Here is a 24,222-nt window from a genome sequence, read left to right on the forward strand (position 1 = left end):
CCATTTGCACTATGATATATAAGTTTAGTAATAAATTAAAGCATTTGAGCATGCTTTGATGACTTGTGAATTGATGTATTTAGTTCAAAGTTCAATCTATAGAGGAGAAATTGCTAAATCTATCGGCTTTAGGCGTAAGTCGATATCGTAATAATCCCCTAGCCAAAACAACCGAAAACGATATTTATAGATAATGCACTGTTAGTATCATCAAAGAGACAAGGGTGTCTCCCCTCGACTAGCTTTACACGTGAGGGTAAGTTTATACAGAGATGAGTTTTATATGAGATTATATCCCCTTTATATGATGAATAAGGCAAAATTGGGTTTTAATAATCTCATATTTTTGCAGATCGCCGATAATAATCTCACCTTAGAAAACAATTTGTTTTGAAGCACTGTTTATTAAGTTTTACATCAATCGACTCGTGTATTCCGATCAAAAGCCCAAAAACATCAATTTGAAATTTAGAAAAAACTTAACGGCGTTAGGTTTTCTTTAACGAAGGCCAAATGAAAACAATCGGTGTAAAAGTTGGGACCAGTGACAAGTGACAACTATTTTCTAAGATGGGGGATTATTATCGGTCAACTATGAAAAAATATGATTATTAAAATCAATTTTGCCTATGAATAATTATATAACTTTTTTTTAGTAAAGGAGTCCATGTGACTTGACTGATATCTTATATATGACTTTAGGGAAAACAAACAAATATATGACAACAAAAATTGGAAATATTTTATCTAAGGAACAAAAACATGGCAGTAAGCAACAAAGGAATATTGTTTATTTGTATTTTACAAGTAACATTCTTTTATGTTCATCACTTTTTAAGTATTATGATAACTCACATATAGATATAAAATCACTTTCTCCTGGGTCAATTGCAGTAAATAACAAATATAAGTTCGTTACGCTTTTTCTCAGCGCGTTGCAAAATCACCTTTTCTGAGATATTTGTTTAACTGTTCAAGTTATTCGAGTTTGAAAATTTTAACTAACTTTGATTTAGAATTCGAAAAATTGATTCAAATTCAAAGTTAGTTTGAAATTGCGTTGATTCAAATACACTGAGTTATTATGGTTAAAAAAACTAATAAAAAATAATATATGTGATAAATAAAAAATATGTGTGTACTTTTTATTTAAAAGAATTATTAGTAACTATATATATTCCAATATTCGGTTCAAAAATCACAATTTGAATTTTTTCCAACCCATAACTATAATTCGGTGGTTCAGATGCTGATCCGTCTCAAAATTTATACACTGGATTCGAACTCAGTTCGTATCTTATAATGTTCAAGTAAATTCAAAAACTAAACTCGAATTCAACTTGTATTTCATAAAAGTAAATTTAAATAATTAACATCACAACATTTCTCTTTAACAACCCCTATTAGACAACAATTTTTTATACCTATGTACACCAATATATCATACAAATAAATATCTTTATACATAAAACTATATAAATTTCTAAAGAGTTAACTTTTTATATTATTTTCTATACCTAGCTTAATTTCCTTATCTTACTTCTTTCTTTAAAATAATTTATCCAAAGACAAGAGACCCACAACATACTAACCAAAATAGCACTCACAATCACAACCATCCAAGAGGCCCAAGCCCACATAGGAACTAACCCAACACCACCACCATTCAAGTAAAACACCATCAATTTATACACAAACAATGGCCCCAACACCCCTCTAACCATAGTGTACGCCCCATAAAAATAAGGTGACACCACCCGATACAACCGCGCTGCCACGGCCACCTCATCTTTCCGGTATCTAGCCAGACTCCACGCGTTTTGAAGCGGGCTAGTGACCTCTGCTAGCATGAGTAGTATAAGGATGGCAAAACCGCCACAACCAATCACATATCGGCATGTTATGAACACGTAGAGGACCGCTATATGGTGGGCGATGAATAGATGGTCATTTGGGGTGAATATTAAGTAATGTGATGTGTCTATGATGAAATATGCAATGCTATAATCAAAAGCTAGGATTTGGAGTGGTGTGTTGTGGGATGCAAAATGGTGTTGTGTGTGTAGGAAATTTGCATAGATTGATAGAATGATTGATGGTGTGCCATGAGCTATAGATGTTAAACAACTTGATGCATCTAGTCTTTTTTTGAAATCCCAATATTTAAAAAGTATAAAATATCCCAAACAATATATAAAAGTATACATGAGAGTGAAAATTGGTATTGATGAGCCCCAAAGATTTGGAATTTCCATGGTTGTGGTGTTTTCTTAACAAAAAGCTACGTAGTTGATTTTGGGCGTCAGTAGGAAAAAAACACCAGTGTGAAGCAGTTTGAACGATACTGTTAAGTTGTATCTTGTCTTTACAAAGCCTTTATAAAGCCAGAACCCTTGGCTTGTCTGGCACAGGCCGAAGCCTAGTGGACCAGGCTGAAAAGTGTGGGTAGAGGTGTTTACGGTGGTTCGAGTCTTGTTTGGTTCAAAAGGTGAAGATGGCTCGTAGAATTTGACTTTTTGATCGATTTGAGCTGAAAGTGGAGGGCGAGAGTTCGATCTTGAACCTTTAGCCAGAAAGCGGCTAAACGAGTTTGGTTTAGTTCGGTTCGGTTTGGTTTGATAAATTTTTAAAACTAATGGGTGAAGGAGAACTAAAACTATATGATAAGGAAAAAAAATGGGTTTGTGGATGTTATAAAAGATTGTGTATAGCAAATATAACAAGTTATACCATGTGCTCGTGGAATATTCTTTGTCTTAAAATTTAATCAACTCTTTATCATAAGACATAATATTATTTTGGACTTTATAGAAATAAAATACGTCGAACAAATGTTACGTATAGAAACAAAATACGTCGAACAAGCGTTACATATACCCCAAAGTTACATCAAAAAAAAAAACTAACTGGGTTAGACTTTGTTTTAAAAAAAAATTTGGTAAGGAAAAGAGGTTGAAAGTTGGGACGACATTGCTATGTTTCTCAAGTTGGGTTTAGCGTCGTCCAATTGGTCAAAGTTTAAGTTGAAACTTTTATTTTAACCAATTAATGTATCAACCATTGAATTTTATAAAGTTATCATACGAATTTGCATCCGGATTCAAACCCCATCCTCTGTTTTCGTTTTTCTTTTTAGTTCGTTTCGTTATTTTTTCATATTTTTTTAAGTTTATTATTCAAAGTTTTTTCATCTGTGTAATGATTTCGACCAAATTCTCACGTCCCCACCACAGCGAGTGGGCTAGCCACTAGTTTATTATGAAAAGTAAATTTAAATAAATATACCAGATAACTTTACGCATTTAATTTAAATAAAGATAAAATTATTCTATAAATTATTTCATGAATGTATAAATATACTTAATGTTGGAAGTAATTTCTAAATTAATAGGCCCGTCACGTGTATGAGAGTGGGTTAGACCTATTGGGCCCGTTGGATTCGTTAATAATGTAATGGATTTTATTATATTTGGTAATGTCTTGGATGACAAGTTACGTTAGTCTGTATAAACCGAGTTATGGTTAGACATTAAAAATTGTGAACATGATGTGACGGAGTTAGTGTTCATCAAGAGTCAAACCGAGTTAGAGTTTGAGATATTGTAATCAGTTTTTTGAGTTATATTTTCTGATTAATAAAAACAAGAGTTATTCGTTTAGTTTGTGTTTGATTATCGATCCGGGACTTGAATTGGTATCAGAGCCTTGTTAAAAAACCGAACAAATAACCAGATCTGATACCGCCGCCACCAAAAGTCATAGCCCAATCTCCACAAACCAGCAACGAATCAGTAAGCCAACTGATATTGGGATGTTTGCTAAATATTCATAAAAACATTTTCTTAATGATAAGTAAGAGTACTTAAGTTAAATATTCTAGTGGAATATCCTAGATATCTTTTTAGTTATTTGGGCATTTATTGTTGGTCCACACACGTGATGGGTGGCATTTGCACCCCATGAGTCCATGTGAAAGAAAAGGAGAGTAGATATAGTACAATGTACATGATAATAGTGAGACGATATCAATAATCTCAGTTTTATATCTGATTATAAAACGATAATATTGAGACGGGTATATTAATAATCCCAATTCTATATCTGATTATAAAATTGTATCTTATATCTAAGTCGTTATCCAATAAGTACCTTATCGCTAATTACCTGTTGGGCATCATGTATACCATAAGAGGTATTAAGTATATTTGTTAGTTTGTTAAAATTACTGAGACCCTACCATAGCTTTGCTATTGGTGGGATATACTGAGTACGATGATGATGATGATGATGATGATGTTAAAATTAGTTATTGGAGTTCCGAAATAAATTTATTGTTATTCTAGATTACTAAGAGAGTTAGAAACATAAGAAAGTGTATAAGTAGATTAATATGTTACACAAGAATAAAGGAAAATAGAAATGAAGAAAAAGGTAGAACTCGGATGATTGAATCGGTACCACCTAATATCAAATCCGACTCAAACATGTTAAAATTATTAAAATTCATCTCATAACAAAGTGTACACTATGGCAGGATCCGTCACCCAGGAAAACTGCCTTTGTCGTGGTTGTCCATTGTTTCCTTAGTTTAATAGATTATAATATTACACGAGAATAGGAAATAAAGAAAGGTATAACCTGAGTAATCGAATCAATTTCACTTGATATCATATTCGTCTCATACCCGTAAAATTATTAAAAATTAAATTCATCTCACATTTGACCAGGTATCACTTGATGTCATATCTGTCTCATAATTAACGTCTCGAAATGCATGTCCTACTACCACTCATAATTTCATAAATTTTCTCAGGTTTAGTTTGTTTTGTCGGTAAGACCGGACAGAACTATGTATAGCCAACACATTACAAAAAGTCACAAAAATTCAATATTTCTTTTAATAGTTGTAAAATGCTATATAAATTTGTAACATGTCTCCTAATAATTTCTAACAAAAAATGTATACATTTAATCACATATTACTACAATAAAAAAAAATAAACCAAGTTGTATAATTTAAACAATCACAATTCTAAACACCTACATATTTTACAAGTTATATAACAATGCTTAAAATAACCAAATAATATTATTCAAGCAATCGTAATTTTTAAATGACCCAAAAGCAATATGCAACTTGATAACTTCCTAAACAACACCATCTACTATTTTACAAAATGAAATAACCTCTAGATACCAACCACAAGCATCACAACATATGACTTCTTCCTCCTCCTCAAACTTTCTTTTTCTCATACCAAACATGTTTCTTTCTTGACACTTACACGTAACCTCGTTTAGCGAAATCGAATTATTAATCCACATTTCGCGTATAATAGTTTTGATTTTAGCTCTACATTCGCGTAACTTCAAGTAATTAGATCTTGTCACCTTCATTGAGTTTAGAATGTTCAAACCTTGTTGACCTGATTGACTGCCTCGAGAGAGTAAGATCATGCCATAGACATAAGTCGCCTCCACATGCCCTTTCTCGGTTGCCCGTTTCAGGTACTCGAGTCCTGTTTCTATCCTCGCCCGGCTAAAGAACTCAATCTATAAAATTTGAATGTAAAAATAAAATTTATGGATGATTAACATTTTCTTAAATGGTAAACGGGTCGAGCCACCCATGAGTACTCAATAACGGCTCGTTAAAAGCTTAAATCTAGCTCAGCTTAAATGAACCGGGGCCTAAATTGTAGCTCGACTAATAAACTAACCCGCACTTCATACATAAGCCTTTTATATTTATACCTATATAATTGCTTTTAGTAAATATAATAGATATTTTTCTGCGTATAATTATGATAAAATTTAACTAAATAATATATATAATCTTAAGTGTAAAAAGTTATATTATAAATATATATATATATAATTGTATGTCTATAAATAAGAACAAAATAACTAATAAATAATAAACAAGCTGAGCCAGAACTTGAAAAGTTATTTATGAGCCAAGCTTTGAGCTTTGGATACAAAGGTCCAAATAAGTCAAGCTCGAACTTGACTAGACTCATATACATCTCTACAAAATTTAATGCCACAAACGTTAATAGTACAAAATTAAAAATCATTTCGTACCATTCCTTGTCTGAACATTGCCTCCGGGTTCCCTTTGTCAACACATCGATTCAAGAACAAAAGCAATTCCTCACTTGGAGGAAACCAATGAATAACCGGAAATTTGTCGATTGAAACATGTTGAAAGATGAATTCGTCTTCCGCTGCACCAAGAAAATCCCTACAACTAAACAATGGACGACAACAACAACAGCGCGTTAACTTTTCAATCCCAACACTATTATTAAAGAGAATAAAAAAACAAACAAGTTGAACAAGTTGACTCATTGTCTAATGAAACCAATGTCACAACCCAAAAGTGTCTAGGACACTTCCTAACATGTTGAACCTCAAAACACATGTTCTGTCATTCATGTCATGTTTCTATTGATGGCCCCACAAGAACACTAAAATATAAAAAAAGTAATAATAAAATAAAAATAAAAGGAGAAAGGAAGCTGTATATTAGGATAACATTATTAATTGTCCCACAGCAATCAATTAGTTGGATGGATAGCACACCCACACCAAAATAATCATGCATCACAAAGTTTTTAGCTTTTTCAGACCCCCAATCTAAATCTAGCAATCTCAAATTTCTTTATCATTAGCACTTACAATATAGTAATATCTTTTTATAAAATATATACTTTTTATGTCTTTATCATTAGTAGCTCAAGGGTCAGCAATAGAAACGTGTTTACATTCACTTCAACTACTGTCCCGCCAAATATCTAGCGTCAAATCACAAGAAATACCTAATCGAAAATTCGGTTGATTTACAACTGGATTCCTCTAGTTACGCTCACGATTACCATATATAGAGTATAAATTCTTTATAATCCATTTATGCTAATAGATAAAAGTTTTTGGAGTTGTTTTAACGTGTCAACATGCATTAAAACCGTCATTCAAATATAGAATAATTAGGAAAGCATAAACTACGTGATTTTGATTTTTTTTTACTGACATCATCCATATGAACCGTATATGGATATATGATTTCTTTTTCTTTAACCGATATGTACCATATATGGATATATGATTTCCTTAACCGCAAAAAACCTTACAATGAGGTTTAAACCTTATTTGATAAGAACATTCAATTTAATTCAAGAAATTTCTCATAAAAAGGGCTTTGCCCAAACTTTTTCAAAAATGTTATGGGAATACATTATTGTATCTCAAATCCAAATCCAAACGGAAACTAGATCAAACCTATAAAACTGAAAGCATTTGGAAAATTTGCAACCGAACTAACAATTTTCGAGATTTAAGTCCGATCATACTAGAAATCCGATTTTTTTTTTTTTAAATTACTACTAGTTCTCTTTATGTTTCTCCAAAAATCACCACTTTTCCAAAAAAAATCCAAAATTGACATTAATACTTACATGATTTATTGCATGTTCATAAACGAATCATCATATCTTTCAACTTGTTAAAACCAGCGCTACGCTATGCATGAAACCGAGAAAACTGATCACAAACCAAAAAAACCAAACTGATTCAAAAACAAAAACAGACGGTTTCCTTTCGGCTTCGCATGCAATTAATTAAATACATTGGCCCAAATGTATATCAATCAAATAAATTACTTAACTAACAATAAAAGTTAAGGCCTAAATTTATTCGGTTTTGATTTCCTTTCGGTTTTGCATGTAATTAATTAAATACATTAGCCCAAATGTATATCAATCAAATAAATTAATTAGTAACTATCAAAAAAAAGTTAAGGCCTAAACTAATTATTTTTCCCCAACTTTTTTTCCGCCAGAGATATTCAAGCCCAAATAACAAAACCAAAACCCAACCCAACTAAAAAAAGGAAAAACCCAAAGCCCAATTATGTTGCCCAAAACCGAACCAAACATACCCTTGCACACCGGCATTTAAAATTAAAAAACTACTAATTTACAAAATGTTTTAGGCCCAAAACCGAATCAAACAGACCCATGCACACCGGTATTTAAAATTAAAACTACCAATATACAAAAAAAAAGGGTTACCTTAATTTAGCATTAAAAAGATCGGTGAACGAAGATGATGCAACCCGAGCAAGAACATCAATCAACAAATCTCCCGGAAGATCAATTTTTCGGGTCGAAGAAGCCGATGAATTAAAATCTGTATCCATACTCTCCATATCTCTGATCAATCAAATGTTTGATCAAATTTATAACAAAATGATTAAAATCTGTTACAAAATTAATTAACTTGTTGCATGTAACAACTGTTACAAAATTAATTAACTGTTTGTAACAGAAGTTGATGATTTGTTGTGTAAATGTAAATTGAAGATATTAGAAGATTTAGATTGTGAATTTGGTATGTGTGTAGATACATACAGAGATGATAATAATATATGTATATGTGGATGGTAAGAGTCTTGAATGGCAACCATGTTGGGTTCCACCGCTTAATGTTGACCAACTAAAAGATGACGTGTTGGGTGTATTAATATTTAATTTAATAATATAGTATTATGAAATATGAAGTGTGAAATATGAAAAAAGTTTAGAAGCCCAAATAAAAATTGGGCCTCTTTAAAGCTCACTGTATATTTAACGACCAACAAAGTCTGGCTACTCGATACTAAATATGGGTAAGAAAAATCGGTTTATGGACTCGACCTGACTCTGGAACTGAAGCTGACTCACAGGTACGGACCAAGTTTCACCTCGGAACAGTACCTGGAATCGGTTCCACCAATACCTGACCCAAAACCCGATAAAAACCCACAACCCAGACCAGAAACAGCGGTTTCTACCCGGAACCGGACCCCACTCGTGGGTATGAACTTGGTTTTGGGTTTCGCCTCAGAACGACACCCGAAATCGGAACCGATCCGGACCCTCGGAACCAGTTCTATCAATACCTGATTAAAACCCGACCTGTTCCAAAACCTGATAAAAAAACTTGAAAACCAAGTCAAATACCGGACCATACCCGAAACGGGTTCCTACCCGACCCTGGTCATACCCATAACCAGTTCCTATCCAATTCTGTTCCTGAAAATACTGGTTTGTGCACCTCTACTTGGTACATCCATTGTCAAAAGGTCACTCACGTTGGCGATCACAGACGGTCTGGTGACATGGGCCGCCGCCAATTCTAAGTGAAGCCTACGGCCTGAAGCCCACTCTATAATTTTTTAACTAGAGTATTTATTATTACACTATTTTAATTTTTATAACATAATCACTCTAGTTGAAAACTGTAATTACATTAGCGTAATCATCAAGGAAGACATCAAGCGAATTAGCTTTCTTTGGGTGTAAAATAGACGAAAATTTGTAGAAATGAATTGAGAAAGTTGGCTCTTTTTCGTTTTGATTTTCTTGTTTGTGGTGTTTTCTGTTTGGTGTTTTGTTGTGTCTAGTCTAGCCTCTTGCTTGTCTATACTTTTTTTCGTTAAATAATATCAGCCGTTTAAAAAAGAGTTATTTGTATGTTTAGTAGGTTAATAATTACATATTTACACTATTATTTGTATGTAGTGGTGGTGCCTATCGTCACTATATGAGATTTTGAAAACCAAAAGATACTAGATTTCTAGATATATTTTTTAAATATGGTCCAACCACCCATCTGATTTACCAGTTCAACTAGTAGAAGTCATCATCAGCCAACTAAATGTGAGATTTAACTTTTTAACTAAACTAACAACTCGCAATATATAACTAAGAGTTAACATCTCATATGAAAACTATAGAAAGCAAAACACTCTTTTTCATTCTCTTCTCCTTTATGTTTTCTTCACTCATACATAATAATTTTAGTAGTCTGTATTATGTATGGTTTAATTGTTTTGTCTAATCTTTTCATGCTCTCAAAGTTACTTATTATTGTAGAATATACGAGACGCTAAGGAAGAGACTTGCTGTACCATGTGATCCAAGTTCGATTTCTGCCCTTATTATTTATTTTCGGTGGCCCCAGGTGATGTTGGAAGACTAGGCGAGTAGATGGCACTCGTTATTGGACCCTAGAATTGAACGAGTTTTATCTCATCGCAATGCCGAACCTTCGGATGAGTGTTCATGGCCGTTGGCATCAAGTGAGGGTTTTCCCTGGATTGGAACGCGATTGTATCCTGATGTGTTGGATTTATCCAGTAATCCATTTAAAGGATTGGAACGCGATTGTGTCCTGATGTGTTGGATTTATCCAGTAATCCATTTGAAGGATTCGTTAGACCGTTTAAAAAAATGTATTATATAGGGACAAACATTTAATGAGTGTGAGACACTTGCCAACATTTTATGTTTTTTAGTCTTAAAAAAATATAGATTACAATAATACTTTTAACAAGTTTGTGTTTGATAGGTATGACTAATTTTGTTTTATACACAAATCAACTCCTTGTTGTCTAACAAAAGGTGATTTGTAAGCAGTATAGTTAGTTATACACAATATATATTAAAGTGGTTATAGCCTATATGTTAAAAAAATGTTTCTATAAATTGTGAGTGTTTAAATTCATGATTTTATCTAATATTTTTATTAAGTGATTATATCAAATTGTTTTATTCTCTATAGGTGTTGATAAAACGTTATGATATATGATAAGTAGCATAAGAAATGCATAGATCTCACTTATAATAAATTAACTAGTTATTGAGTCGCATGATTCAATGCAAACTAGGTAGCGTGCCCTGTGTAACATGTGGGGCTATATTTATGTTTGACTTGTAATAACGTAAATGAAACCCTACGGAGCGGCATAACAGGAATTCGTTCAGTGTCAAGTTATTCTACCATAACTAAAGAAAAAATAAGTTTGTTAACACCCAAATACAACAAATTATATATTTAAAACCAAAAAAAAAAAAAAACATTGCGACGGCAACGCGGCGCAAATTTGGTCAGTATCAAACATAAAAGTATTGGACGAATTACTAAAAATAAGTTTGGTATTAATTTAATGTATATCTTCAACATAAGGTACTTTGCCCCCTGGTTAACAAAAAATTGGTGTTAAACATTGCCATCCCCTCTTTCAGTTAACTTGTTAGCGCCCAAAATGCTTAAAAGGTAGGGTTCACTCCCACAAGCAACCAGCTTAACCCATAACACATTTGTTAAAGGTTGGACTAGTCATGATTTATGTGACATAACGTAATGTTTTAACTATATCTTTATCGCTAACGCGTTACATATAGAAAAAAAAAAAAGAATGATGAACTGTCATTGCCTTAGGTTTTCGCCACACACATGGCTGCAAATTGTATAAAATGGACCCTAGTCTACAAACTAATAAAGTATAGATGAATTCTTTGACTTTAAAGTTTTTAATATCATGTCTATGGTTGTAAAATAGCAAATGGTCCTAGTCTATTTAAAACATTAAACTCCAACAGATTATCTGGAAATATCTTAATTACACTTATGACTTATGAGCTATCTTGTTATTTTATATCTAGTAATAATAGTGACATAATTTCAAACTTTTGAGATATTATTAGGCTTTTATCAACCTTCTATGATTATATATTTATATCACATATTTAACATACATCAATATAACTTCTTAAGATCTAAATCACATACATACATACATACATACATACATACATAAAGAGTTGAGGCTAAATAAAGATTAATAAATTTTTCAAAACACAAAATTTTATAAACAAAAACACACCTCTAATAAAAAAAACTAGAAAGGTTAGACACGAAGAGGCACACATAAGATTACTACAATAGGTTGAAATTACACTATTTTTTTTTCAGTTTAAGGAAATATATCTATACCTTATCTACAGACCTGAGAGGCTTGATATCTTCAAAAACTTTCTCCATCTTAGCCTCTTTATTTGAGAAATGTGCTTCGTTTATAATTCGCCATATGCATCAACAAGCAATATAGATGATCCCTTGAATTATTTTTTATCACGCTATATTTTACAGGTGTTTTGTGTATCTTGAGAAGATCTCTAACCAATAAAGCAAAGACTTGTTTTGGGAATTTTACACCATCTACTAATCTATGGCAAATCACGATTGCGATATAGCAAGAAGTAAGTGATCCGTAGTTTTCAAAGCGTCTCCACAAAATTAGCAACTTCTTATACTCACCTGAATGTTTATTTAACTCGATGCAACAAGAGTTGGTATAGGATCCATCTTCACCCTCTATCATGTTTATAGGGGATGCAGCTGCTTTACTTTATGACAAAAATATTACACGAATTAACTGCCGAGACAAGAAGCCTTTTAACCGAACTAATCAAGAAGCAACCGAGCTATCTCCCAACCATTGTCAGTTATCTTTACTAACCAAGATATTCACTGCGTCAAAAATCAAACTATATTGATGCAACCTCAATTTACAAGATACGCTTATTAACTATACTATTCATGAGTAAATATATGTATTAATTAATTAATTAAAACTTTGTGAAATCATTATCAAATATAGTGAGTACATCATTTTCACCACATGAATACATCTTTCTATTGTTAGAATATAGATCTTTTATAATGCGATCCATACATACATTCAATGTCACTTTACTAAAAATAAAAGTACTTTTCAATATGGTGCATTGATACGAAGCATGCATTTTTTTAATGGAGACCGAGGTTTAATCTTTATGAGACAATATTTTAGGGAGAGTTTGATTTTAATGGCGTTTGAGTTTTATCATCAGTGGGTCTTCAGGTGGGTGGGCTTTCCCGAAACCAGAGATAATTTCAAGATGTTTAAGGGTTTTGTACGGCTGAAGGGGGGGGGGGGGGGACAGCTAGCGGTGGCCTTTTGCCAGAGGGTCATCTTGTATGGAGTACCTAGACATAAAGGGTCACAAAAAACCTGAAACCGGACCCGATAAAAACCGAGACCAGATTTTTTTATAACTGGGTTTTTACTCCGAACCCGATCCTACCCGTAGGATACGGATAGCGTATGTATTTAAGTACCAAAACCCGTACCCAAAACGACCGGATTTGTACCCGGTATACCAAAAACCAGGACCGGGTTTTTCCAATACCCGAAACCAGGTTTTACAAATGCCCGATCTGTACCCGAAAATACTCGAAAAATACTTAAAAAGAGTTCAAGCCCCTTAAAAAACTCAATCTATACCCCGGAAAAACTCAATCTATATCGGCTTTTTTTCAATACTCGAAAACAGGGTATTCAAATACCCGGTTTTAGAATACCCAGTTCTATACACGTTCCGAACCTGGCCCGGGTATGACCAATTCCCGAACCTGATTCTATACCCGAAATTGGATATTTAAAAAAACCCGATTTGCGCTCCTCTCATACAAAGTATCTAGAAAATTGTCAGTTTGATATCCGTTAAAATAAATTGAAAACAAAAGATAAAACGAATATAATAATAATAATAATAACAGCAACGTAAAGCTAGTTGAAAATAGGACACACAACAAGCACACAAAAGAAAGAAGTAAAGCAACAGCTCCTCTTCTCCTTCTCCTTACTACCATTAACCATTTTCTCTTTCCTTTTAATTTCCTCTTCAACACTCCACCTCCATTCACGTGATTTCTAGGGTTTCAGAACACACCTTTATTCTTCTTCATTTCATTTCTTATTTCCTACTTCACCGACAATTAAACCAAACCAGATCTATCACTCCAACTGCTTATTCCGCTTCATTCTCTCTCTGTTTTCGCAGCTTCTGTTATTCTGTTGCAACCGATTTTGACTTCCGTACTGGTAGGTTAGTGTATTCGATTGATTTACGTTACGTCTTGAGGATTTGTAGCTTCGCATTTGAAATTGAATGTGTGTGAAGTGAATTAAGTGGATACAGGTGGATTAATGTTGAATTTGTGTGTTAATTAGGTGTTATTGTGATCTAGGTTAATATATTCGATTGATTTACGTTACGTTATGAGGATTTGTAGCTTCGCATTTGGAAATGAATGTGTGTGAAGTGAACTAAGTGGATACAGGTGGATTAATGTTGAATTTGTGAGTTAATTAGCTTGTTAACATGTGTTATTGTGATGTAGGAGCTGTAAGTTACTGAATTATTAGGTTTTAATTGAAGCTAATTGAATCGAATTTTACTTCCGTACAGGTAGGTTCATTTTCTCCCTGTTTTCGCAGTTTCAGTTATTCTGTACAACGGATTTTGACTCCGTGCAGGTAGGTTAATATATTCAATTCATTTACAGCGTACATTTGAAATTGAATGTGTATGAATGAAGTAATGTTGAATTTGTAAGGTAATTAGCTTGTTAACAGGTGTAGCTTGTGATTTAGGTTTTGATTTTGAGTTTCGTACTGGTAGGTCAGCAGATCCTGCTTATTAGTAGTGCGAGGTTGAAATTGGAGATAAGTTTTATGCGATTTTGATTGATTTATGTTACTTTACGTCACCTTACGTCATCGCATTTGAGACTGGAACTCAGATGAAGTAATTTGTGTGTTAACAGGTGTTATTGTGATATAGGAGCTGTAAGTTACTGAATTAGGTTTTAGTTGTGACTTCCGTATAGGTAGGTCAACAGATTTATGCGATTTTGATTGATTTAGGTTCAGTTATGAGGATTTACAGTTTCACATTTGGAATTGAATGTATATGAAGTGAACTAAGTGGATACATGTGGATTAATGTTGAATTTGTGAGTTAATTAGCTTGTTAAGAGGTGTTATTGTGATATAGGAGCTATAAGTTACTGATTTAGGTTTCGATTTTGAGTTCCGTAAACAGATCCTGCTTACTAGTAGTGTGCGATTGAAATTGGAGATAAGTTTTATGCGATTTCGATTGATTTACGCTATGCTACGAGGATTTATAGCATCACATTTGAAATTCAAATGTATGTGAAGTTAATAATGTTAAATTTGTAAGTTAATTAGCCTGTAAACAGGCATTGTTGTGATCTAGGTACTGAATTAGGTTTTGATTTGACGATGTTCTACATATTTGTTGTGTACTAGTCTACTAGATGGATTTACGTTGCGCTACGTTATGAGGATTTATGGCATTGCATTTGAAATTTGAATTTATATGAAGTAAATCCGGTGACCACAAATGGAGTGATGTTGAATTTGTTTGTTAATAGCTTGTTGACAGGTGATGTGATCTACGGTTGTTGGAGCTGTAGTTACTGAATTAGGTTTTAATTTGACGGTGTTTTATGAATGAATTAAGTAGCAACAACGCCTATTTCATGCGATTTTGATTATATTAAGTAATGCTTAATTTGTAAGTTACTGAATAAGGTTCTGATTTTGATTTCCGTGCAGGTAGGTCAACAGATTCTTCTTACTAGCAGCGTGCGGTTGAAATTGGAGATAAGTTTATATTCGCCTGGATCTCGTTATGCAATTTCGATTTATTTACGCTACGTTACGAGGATATATAGCATCACATTTGAACTTGGAATTCAGATGATTTAAAATCGGTGGCTGCAGTGGAGTAATGTTGAATGTTTTAAGTTAATTAGCTTGTCAAGAGGTGTTGTTGTGATATAGGGTTACAGGGGGTGTAAGTTACTAAATTAGGTTTTGATTTGATGGTGTTATTACATATTTGTTGGATGAGTTAAGTAACAACAATGCCTATTTCGCCGGCAATGAGATGCTCTCCGGGGAGAGAACCAAGAGGTGGTAATCATAAAAGAGGGTGTAGTCTTGAGAGTGGGATAGTTTTCAAGGAGAGAGATGATGACCTTGCTTTATTTAATGAGGTGCAAAACAAAGAGAGAGACAGTTTCTTGTTGCAGTCTAATGATGATTTTGAAGACATTTTTGGTAAGTTCTTTACTTTTTTTGTGATGTAATATGCATAATAATTTACTTTTAAATGTAAGTTAATTAAATTTAAGTGATTTGAGTTCACCTTGCTTTTAGAATGCGCGCATCATGAGCACATTATGTGCCACATCACATGATGTGGGATGTGGCACTTAAGCAGTTAACCAGTATTTGAACAAATTAGACTATTGATTGCAACGCGTCTTGAGTTTTCAAATCTGATTGAACAAATCTGACCACTGATTGAGCAATGAGTTTGAGTGTTTAAACAAATCTGACCAGCGATTGACAATATCTTATATTTTAGTATGTAAATGTTAACAAGTTAAAACATTATCTATAAATAGTTTTTAGTATTTATCTTAATAACGAATGCCTCACATGCGTGATGCGCGCGCTTCACGCATTGGCTTTTGGGATCATAACATATCGGAGCACCGAGTACCGCACGCCTCTTAAACCAATATGTTTACCTGCTTATATGTGATCAAGCAGCTGTTATATGCTTTGTGCACATTTTGGAAAGAAAATTAAATTGAGATTTTGTTACTTATTATGGCTGACACATGCTTGTTTTGTTGTCTAATTGCATTGCAGTGACCAAGTTAAGGCATTTTTCAGATCACAAGCTTGGAATCAATGTTGCTGCTAGAGGAGAAAGCAGTGATCTCCTCAATGCAGAAGAGGAAAAGAATGATTATGAATGGTTTGTAGTCATTTGCTTCGTATCTTAATTCCAATGCTTTTATTATATCAACTTAATTACTCTAAGTCTTTATACTATATTTATTATTGGGAATGAAGGTTAATGACTCCTCCTGATACCCCTCTGTTTCCCTCATTGGATGATGAAACGCCTCGAGTTAATCCTGCGCAAAGGGGTAGACCCCGAGCTCAACCCATTACAGTCTCCAGATCATCAACAGTAAGTCGTTTATGCTGGTCATACTTATAATTAATAGGCAGTATTTGGTATACTAATGTATTCATATGTAATTGTAAATTTTTTTAATGCATGTAATATATACTTCATTACAGATGGAAAAGAGTCATAGAAGCAGTAGAGGCAGTCCAAGCCCAAATCGCTTGAGCCTATCCCCACGTTCTCACGAACCCCAATTTCAACCTAGAGCACGTGCCACATCCGCACCTAGTTCCAGCCCACCACCTACCTGTAGGCCCATCACTGGATCAAGAAGACCATCTTCCCCATCAAGTAAACATTCCTCACCACCTCCACGGGCTTCCACACCAACTTCAAGACGCTTAAGTACTGGTTCCACTAGCACCACAAGGGGTAGTTTGGGGAATTCACCTTCACAAAAAGTAAAAGCGTGGCAGGTAAACATTCCCGGGTTCTCCACCGAAGCACCACCGAATCTCAGGACTTCTTTAGCCGACCGTCCCGCGTCTTACGTACGCGGGTCCTCACCGGCTTCTAGAAATGGGAGGAAATCAATGTCACCTACTGCGCCTAGAAGCATCGGCTCATCTTGTGGTAAAGGTTCAATTGTATCTGATGATGATGTTGAATCTCTACCGTCCGTTATTGTTGATGGGTCAGATCGGTCAAATTCAAGAAGAATGAGCGGGTTTAGGAATAATAACTATAATAAAGTTCCTTCTCCTCAAAAGCCAAACAGAATGGTTACATCTAGCTCTGCTCCAAAAAGATCCTTTGACATGGCACTTCGCCAAATGGTAAGTAACTATCTTTTGTGTTCTTTTTGGGCAAAACCGTAATTAACAAACTTTTAGGCAGGACTTAGGTATATGTTAGATACCAACTTACAAGTTATTACTTATTTAACAAATAACAACTAACCTTATTCTTACTGGTTTTAAATGTTATTTGCTGTTGTGGCACTGGTTGATGCCATGCCAGCCACCACATCAGATGCCACACATGCTACAAAATGCTTATGATACAACAGTAAAAATAAATTTATTTGCAAGATTAAAAAATGAACTCTTCTCATATTTATTTCTAAAAGTATTTGTTAAATGTCACATCAGTGGCAAATGGCTTATACATTTTTACTAAAATGACAAATAAGATGCTTCATCTTCATCAACGGTTCTAAAATTTAGAAAATATATGCATGCCTTAATATCTGTTAAACAGCACATCTGGTAAATTAGGTATTAAATTGCAACTTGGTTGCTAAACTTGGTAATAAAAGGTAAGTTGGTTTCTATTTTACACCTACTTTACAGTTTTCTAAAATCTGGAAAAAGTGTGAAGTTTGTTTATTTTCTTGCAATCTCCAAGTAGTGAGTACTGCTTTTTAACACCTACAACTGTTTTTGTTGTTCAATGCAATATATGAGACGACACTGTTTAAACTTTTTTTTTTATTATTTTGTTTAGGATCATAGAAAAGGTCCACAGAATATGTTCAGACCACTTCTCTCGAGTGTCCCTACTTCAAATTATTATGCTGGGAAATCAAGTCCTGCTTGGAACTCTTCAGTGACAACCAGTAGCAACGCAAGTTCAGATTTGGGCACTAGCGGGCCCCACGATATTGAAGAACATGAACATATTGAGGACGATGCAACCAGTAGAATCACAAAGGTCCCAGATTCTAATGTTAATGATGAAGAAATCTTCATGTTTGAAAAAACTGATCCTTTAAATGAAGACACAAGGACACTGCAATGTGATACTGCAACTTCTGTAGTTTCAGAAGATTTCAACGGCCAAGATGACATGTTAGTTTGTTCGAGATGTGGTTGTGTGTACCCTGTTACAACACGAACAGATGATGATGTTCAACTTTGTCTAAATTGCCAAAAGTCAATTTCAGCTTTGACCGTCAATGATACTGTGACAAGCATAGTGTTGGTGGCTAGTTCCGAAGCAGATACGAGTATTTCAGACAAAGATCATGAATTTGTCAACAACACAGTGAAGCCTCAGTTGACTTTAGTGAAAGATGAATCTCCGGAGTTGACTTGTGAGGGTGAATCACAATCGGAGCAACATGAAGAATTAGTCCACGATCAACCCAACCATGATGAAACAAGTCAATCAAGTTTAAGTTATAGTGAAACGAGGGGAGAACAAATTCAACAAACTGTGGACTTTCCAAAGTCAAAGGATGAGTCTTTAGAAGCAAAAGGTATTTCGACAATTCTTGAAAGGTCTAGTAGTATAAAGGGGCCCGTTACACGAAGCAGGAATTTTTCAGCCAGTAGCATTTCTTATGATGCTCTTTCATACATGTCTGCTTCATCTTCTGTTGACTTCGGGCCTCGTTTACAAAGTCAACTGAGTAGCAGGAGATCCGACATAGAAAATTACAAATATGACGCCACGAATGTAAAACATCGACGCAGTATGTCATCTTTTTCTGCAACTTCTAGTCATGCTTTCCATCCTTCCAGTGTTGGAACAAGCACACTCGATTCGTTTGACGTATCTGTTATTCGTGTGGAGAGAGATGTTGCTGACTCAGCATCCGTGGGCCCGCAAGAAAATCCAAATGAAAATGCCACATGCACTGAAAATGTCGATTCAGTTGAAGTTCTGTTACCTGAACTTGTAAATGATGATCATGCATCCGTTGTGCATGTGGAGAGAGATGTTGCTGACTCAGCCTCTGTGGGCCCTCAAGAAACTCTGGGTGAAAACGACACGTGCGCTGAAAATGCTGATTTGAAGGAAGCTTTGTTACCTGAACTTTTAAATGGTGAAGAGCCTGCTTCGGTTCTAAAAGATGAAGATTTGGGAAAAGATACTGATGCTTTAGTGACTTGTACTGTTGAGGAAGGTACAAGTCTAACTGCAGCTGCTGATAACAATGATGTGACAGAAGCTGAAGTTGACCACACTTGTTCATCTTCTCCCGCTTCACAATGTCACGTTTCTCAAAGTCCCGAGAGCTGCATAGAAGAATTTCACGACCCTAATGTTTCAGATGCGGTTAGTAAAGATATGGCAGTTTCTGACCTGGATATCAACACCGCAAATCATTCCGGCAGCATAAATGGTACATATATCTATAGTATAAGTTATTAGCCTTTCTATTCTTTGTGGATTCTCCGGTGTCGTTTAGTATATTGAAGATAGAGGTGGCAAGATGGGCGGGTTGGGCAGGCTGGGTAAGAGGTCAAAACAGGTTCGGTTTGAAACCGGTCCTTTTTCTGTAGGGATGGCAAAAAAAACGAACCTGACATAAAACGTGAAACATTTGGGATGGGTAATTGGATATGGGATTAGCTTTAGAAATTTTTGCGGGTTTTAGGTAGGGGTGTTCTTCGGGTTATTTTTTCTTTCTGTAGGGATGGCAAAAAAACCCGATCCTGACAGAAAACGTGAAACATTCGAGATTGGTAATTGGGTATGGGATTAGTTTTAGAAAATTTTGTGGGGTGGATACGGGATTAGATGATAACCTGTTTGCCCAAGTATATTAATATATTATATAATTTTAAAAGTAGAATAAATAGTATGTTGAGTTGGCTAGAAACTTAAAATTGTTAAAAAGTTATAGAAGTTTAGTTGAGTGTGTAATATTTCAAATCGGTTTTTGAGATGACTTCAAGATTGATTTTCGGGTAACTGATATCCCAACGGGTAATTTTTAAACACGCAAAATCACAAACGTGCATACCCGATACTTGTGAACCCTATGGGTATTGAGTTAATACATTAAACATGATTACAAAACTTTGTTACTAACAATTTACGATGCTATAGCCGTTTAGAATACGCTTTTCGAACCCGATTCCCATTTAAGCTATTTGCAGCATTAAACTGTGTGCGAGTCAAACTTCGAGTCAAACTTTATATGTATTGTGTATAATGACATTAAGTTTTTATATGTCAGAAGAATCAACGGTTTTGGTTGAAGGCGAAAAAGGAACAAAGGGAAGAAGTTTGACTCTCGAAGAAGCAACCGACACGATACTTTTTTGCAGCTCAATCGTTCATAACTTAGCCTACGAGGCTGCAAATATAGCGATTGAGAAAGAAACCCCGTCAGAACCTTCCGTAAACAACGATTATCAGCCACTTGTGCCAGCTGCCACTAAAAGTTATCCCGATAGAAAAGATCTTCAAAGCCGAAAAACAAGCAAACGGTCATCAAAATCCCAAAAAACAAAGAGAAAAACAATGGAAACCGACAACATAAAATCTCCTAATAACGTAAACACCGATGAGGAAACCGACTTACAGAAAACCCGTATTCTTTATTCTAATAATAAAGAGAACACGAAACCGACAACACTAGAAGCTAAATGCAATTGCAGAATAATGTGATAGAAAGATTGTGGCTCTTCCGCCTTTAACCCTCTTTACGGCCACCTGCGTGTTTTTAACACGCCTTTACGGGTAGCAAAAAGATAATAAAATATATGGTTTGAGTATTAAGTATGATTATGATTATGATTATAATTTTTTATTTTTGGGTTTGATGGTGTAAGTATTGTAAAGTTAATTAGTGGTTCATACCATATTTTGATTTATTAGTGGTTTGTATTTGTATTGGTGTCATATATAATATATAGAACAGAATAAGAACTACTACTTAGTAATTGGTGATTGGTGTTTGGATTGATTGTGATGAATATTTTGTAACTTTGACATGATTGAAAGTATATGACAGTTTAATTTGTGTTTCATGTTATTATTATGAATTGTGTTACTTTCAATACTTGGTTTGGTTAGTGTTTTATTGAACCGGACCGGTTGATATATATGTGTTACTTTACGGCTTATGATTGAAGCGACACGAAATTTATTAGTATCGGTGAGCCGTTCTCACGATAGTGTTTTGTGATTTTTATAATAATTTTATTAAATTTATGTCCAACTTTTATAATAAAAGGTATAAAATTAAACATAGGGGGCGTTTGGGATTCCTTATTTTATCTCTTTATAACTTTTCATTAAGTTAATAAGTTACGAAAGTGTAACTTATGGAACTTTTTCTCTCACACTGTAAGCAATCCCAACACCTTATTACTTTTCACAAAATTAATAGGTTATAAGTAGATGAAAATAAGCAATCCCAACATCCTATGGACTCATAAAAATTGTCAAATTTACAAGATTCTCTAAAAAAAATATGAATAATAGCATTCTCAACCGATTCCCTATCCCTATCTATATAATTACACTAAAAAACACTACATTTTTCTCTTTTGTTTAATTAAATAATATTTTTTTATAGTTTAATCATTACAGTTTTCTCATTCCACCTTATAATTTACAAAAAAATCACTACATTTTCCCCAAATTTAAAAAAAATCACCAGCTTTTCCCCAAATTTACAAAAAAAACTATTTTTTTTCTCTCCATCCTATAATTTACACTCACAACCACTCAAAACCACATCCTATAATTTACAAACTCTACTCGTAAAAATTTGAGGAACTGATGAGAATGCTCGGAATGGCATAAATTGTGATAATTTAGTTAGACAAATGCACATGGGTCACAAAAATCAGGAGTGGTCCTTGTCAAGTTGTCATCATCCTTATAGACTGTTCAGTCATCAAATTCCTACCCACTATTTACTCTTTTAGGGTCACTCATTACCATGTTTCTTACTGAAAAAAAAAGAAACAAAAAAAAAAACTGTTATTTTTGTTATATATTTATAACTATTTCATGAAAAAAAATAGTTAAGATATAGAAAAAGCACTCCAATCGGTGATTAGTATGGCTTCTTGGGAGATATGAAAGACAATGAATGAAGTTCTATTTGATAACAAACGAGTATTCATAAATAGTAATTAAGGAAGACATAAAGAGGTATAGTTTTCTTTGAGTAAAAAACATAGGAAAACTCGTAGAGGTGAATTGGGATAGATGGTGTTCTTTTTCGTTTTATTAATGTTTGTGTGTTAGTTGTTCTTTGTATCAGGTGTTTTCGTTGTATTTGGTCTAGCTTCTTGCTAGTTTAGTTTTTGTTTTATCGGTAAAATTGACCGTTAAAAAAAAGTTAACATAAAATAAATGACTATCATGCTTTAATTTTGTAAATGTTTGTTTTATCCCATCAAAACTCACATTTCTAAAGAATACAAAAAAACTAAGCGACTGTCACATGAAACTGATTGAACCTCCAAACTTTTACTGTAACAGTTAGGTTTACTATTATATATAGTATAATGTTTAATTTGTTCTCTCGTTATGTTGATGCATCTCTCATTGTTACTTCTAACATACAAAAAAAAGGCCTAAAGGTAAACTTTGTTTTAGGTCCCATAACACATGTTTGAGTCCTCCACTCCTCCCTAATCATTAATATATCTAAAAACTATAGTTGTGTTGTTTATATCCTAATTTCTCCAACAAAGGTGGGACCAAAATATAAGAGTAGGGAATATATATTGGTTTTCATTCTTCATCAATCATTAAATATACAATACCATTAACTAGAGATTTTTTGGGCAACATGTTTTAATGATCATCAATTCAATGAAACAACATTCCAATTTTCAAGAAAGAAACATATTAGTTTTTGTTAGCGACGAATTTTTTGTGTTTTAGACGATTGTACTGTCCAAGTGTCTAATTTGGAGAGTTTCGTTGCACCACTCCGACATACTATATTGTTTTAACCGGGCCCACATTGGCTTCAAACTTTGGCTTGGGCGTTCCCTTGAAAACCATACCGGCGGCTGCCACTTGACAGTCATCGTGCCACCACAAAAGCAGGTTCTCTGACGTAACACATGATGCGACGAAAACTTAAAGTTTTAATAATATATAAATCATCTTTATAAAAAAATCATCATAAACTATGAAGTTACAAATATTTAACATATAACATAAGACCATCATGAACATTTGAATATATGCATGAATTTTAATAACCAACATAGTGGTCCACTTACTATTACATGAAACTAAATGCTTGATGAGACCTTCCTAAAAGTTGGTAAGGTATCCTTCCCTACCAAGGCCATTCTAAGAAAAACACTCCCAATATTAAATATAAACTATATATAATGTCATACACAACTTTTAGGCTCTTCACTACGGCGGGGCTTTAATGCTCTTTCACGCCATCGTCACGTAAGAAATGAGTCATTGAAGCCCGTCTCTAAAATGTCCCACTTTGATTTAAAGCCCCTTTAACACCTATTATACATATGTGTGTGTGTGTGATAGAAGGAGGGCCCGCCTTTCCCCACATAGGGCCGTCTTCATGACCCCCCCCCCCCCCCGAGCACCCATTCAAAGCCGCCCTCGGCGTGTTAAAGCTCAAAGGCGCCCCTTAAGCGTCCCCAACCCTGCCCATAGCGAATGGTCTTATAAGAATAGTCATGTTCATCAAGCAATATTAGCAATGTACTATAACAAATATGTGATGTTGTAGTCTCTTGGGGTGTATAACTAACGACCATTTAGTGTAGTTGTTATGAGTTTAAAATCGACTTGAACTAATTACTTCATA

The 24,222-nt window shown here is 34.2% G+C and overlaps 2 protein-coding genes and 1 pseudogene across 3 annotated transcripts; 1 reads left to right on the forward strand and 2 right to left on the reverse strand.

Moving 5' to 3' along the window:
* Positions 1 to 1,517: 1,517 nt before the first annotated feature.
* On the reverse strand, positions 1,518 to 2,303 carry LOC143609679 (TLC domain-containing protein At5g14285 pseudogene; annotated as a pseudogene).
* Positions 2,304 to 5,123: 2,820 nt separating this feature from the next.
* LOC143609683 (putative F-box protein At1g67623) lies at positions 5,124 to 8,208 on the reverse strand. Of its 2 annotated transcripts, XM_077084370.1 has the most exons (4): positions 8,073 to 8,208; positions 6,085 to 6,250; positions 5,418 to 5,553; positions 5,245 to 5,353 (listed from the first exon to the last, which is right to left on the reverse strand). In XM_077084370.1, the coding sequence occupies exons 1-4, from the start codon at positions 8,198 to 8,200 to the stop codon at positions 5,298 to 5,300; spliced, it is 486 nt and encodes a 161-aa protein (XP_076940485.1). In that variant the 5' UTR covers positions 8,201 to 8,208; the 3' UTR covers positions 5,245 to 5,297. The 2 variants fall into 2 exon arrangements, with proteins under 2 accessions (XP_076940484.1, XP_076940485.1); XM_077084369.1 differs by having other exon boundaries at positions 5,124 to 5,553.
* A 6,421-nt stretch (positions 8,209 to 14,629) lies between these two features.
* On the forward strand, positions 14,630 to 21,114 carry LOC143609684 (uncharacterized). Its single transcript, XM_077084371.1, has 7 exons — positions 14,630 to 14,691; positions 15,507 to 15,802; positions 16,403 to 16,511; positions 16,610 to 16,730; positions 16,844 to 17,506; positions 18,177 to 19,800; positions 20,641 to 21,114. The coding sequence occupies exons 2-7, from the start codon at positions 15,607 to 15,609 to the stop codon at positions 21,072 to 21,074; spliced, it is 3,147 nt and encodes a 1,048-aa protein (XP_076940486.1). The 5' UTR covers positions 14,630 to 14,691; positions 15,507 to 15,606; the 3' UTR covers positions 21,075 to 21,114.
* The last annotated feature ends 3,108 nt before the right edge of the window (positions 21,115 to 24,222 follow it).

The sequence above is a fragment of the Bidens hawaiensis genome, unplaced genomic scaffold, assembly GCF_021521415.1.
Source record: "Bidens hawaiensis isolate Kalapana, Puna unplaced genomic scaffold, B.hawaiensis_p1.1 tig00008996_1, whole genome shotgun sequence".
NCBI classification, from domain to species: domain Eukaryota; kingdom Viridiplantae; phylum Streptophyta; class Magnoliopsida; order Asterales; family Asteraceae; genus Bidens; species Bidens hawaiensis.

Coding starts and splice junctions, on each gene's coding strand:
- LOC143609683 (XM_077084369.1), bottom strand. CDS start 8,200: ATGGATACAGATTTTAATTCATCGGCTTCTTCGACCCGAAAAATTGAT. Junction 6,251..8,072: donor CTTTTTAATGCTAAATTAAG/GTAACCCTTTTT, acceptor TCCATTGTTTAG/TTGTAGGGATTTTCTTGGTG. Junction 5,554..6,084: donor CAATGTTCAGACAAGGAATG/GTACGAAATGAT, acceptor CAAATTTTATAG/ATTGAGTTCTTTAGCCGGGC.
- LOC143609684 (XM_077084371.1), top strand. CDS start 15,607: ATGCCTATTTCGCCGGCAATGAGATGCTCTCCGGGGAGAGAACCAAGA. Junction 15,803..16,402: donor TGATTTTGAAGACATTTTTG/GTAAGTTCTTTA, acceptor ATTGCATTGCAG/TGACCAAGTTAAGGCATTTT. Junction 16,512..16,609: donor GAAAAGAATGATTATGAATG/GTTTGTAGTCAT, acceptor TTGGGAATGAAG/GTTAATGACTCCTCCTGATA.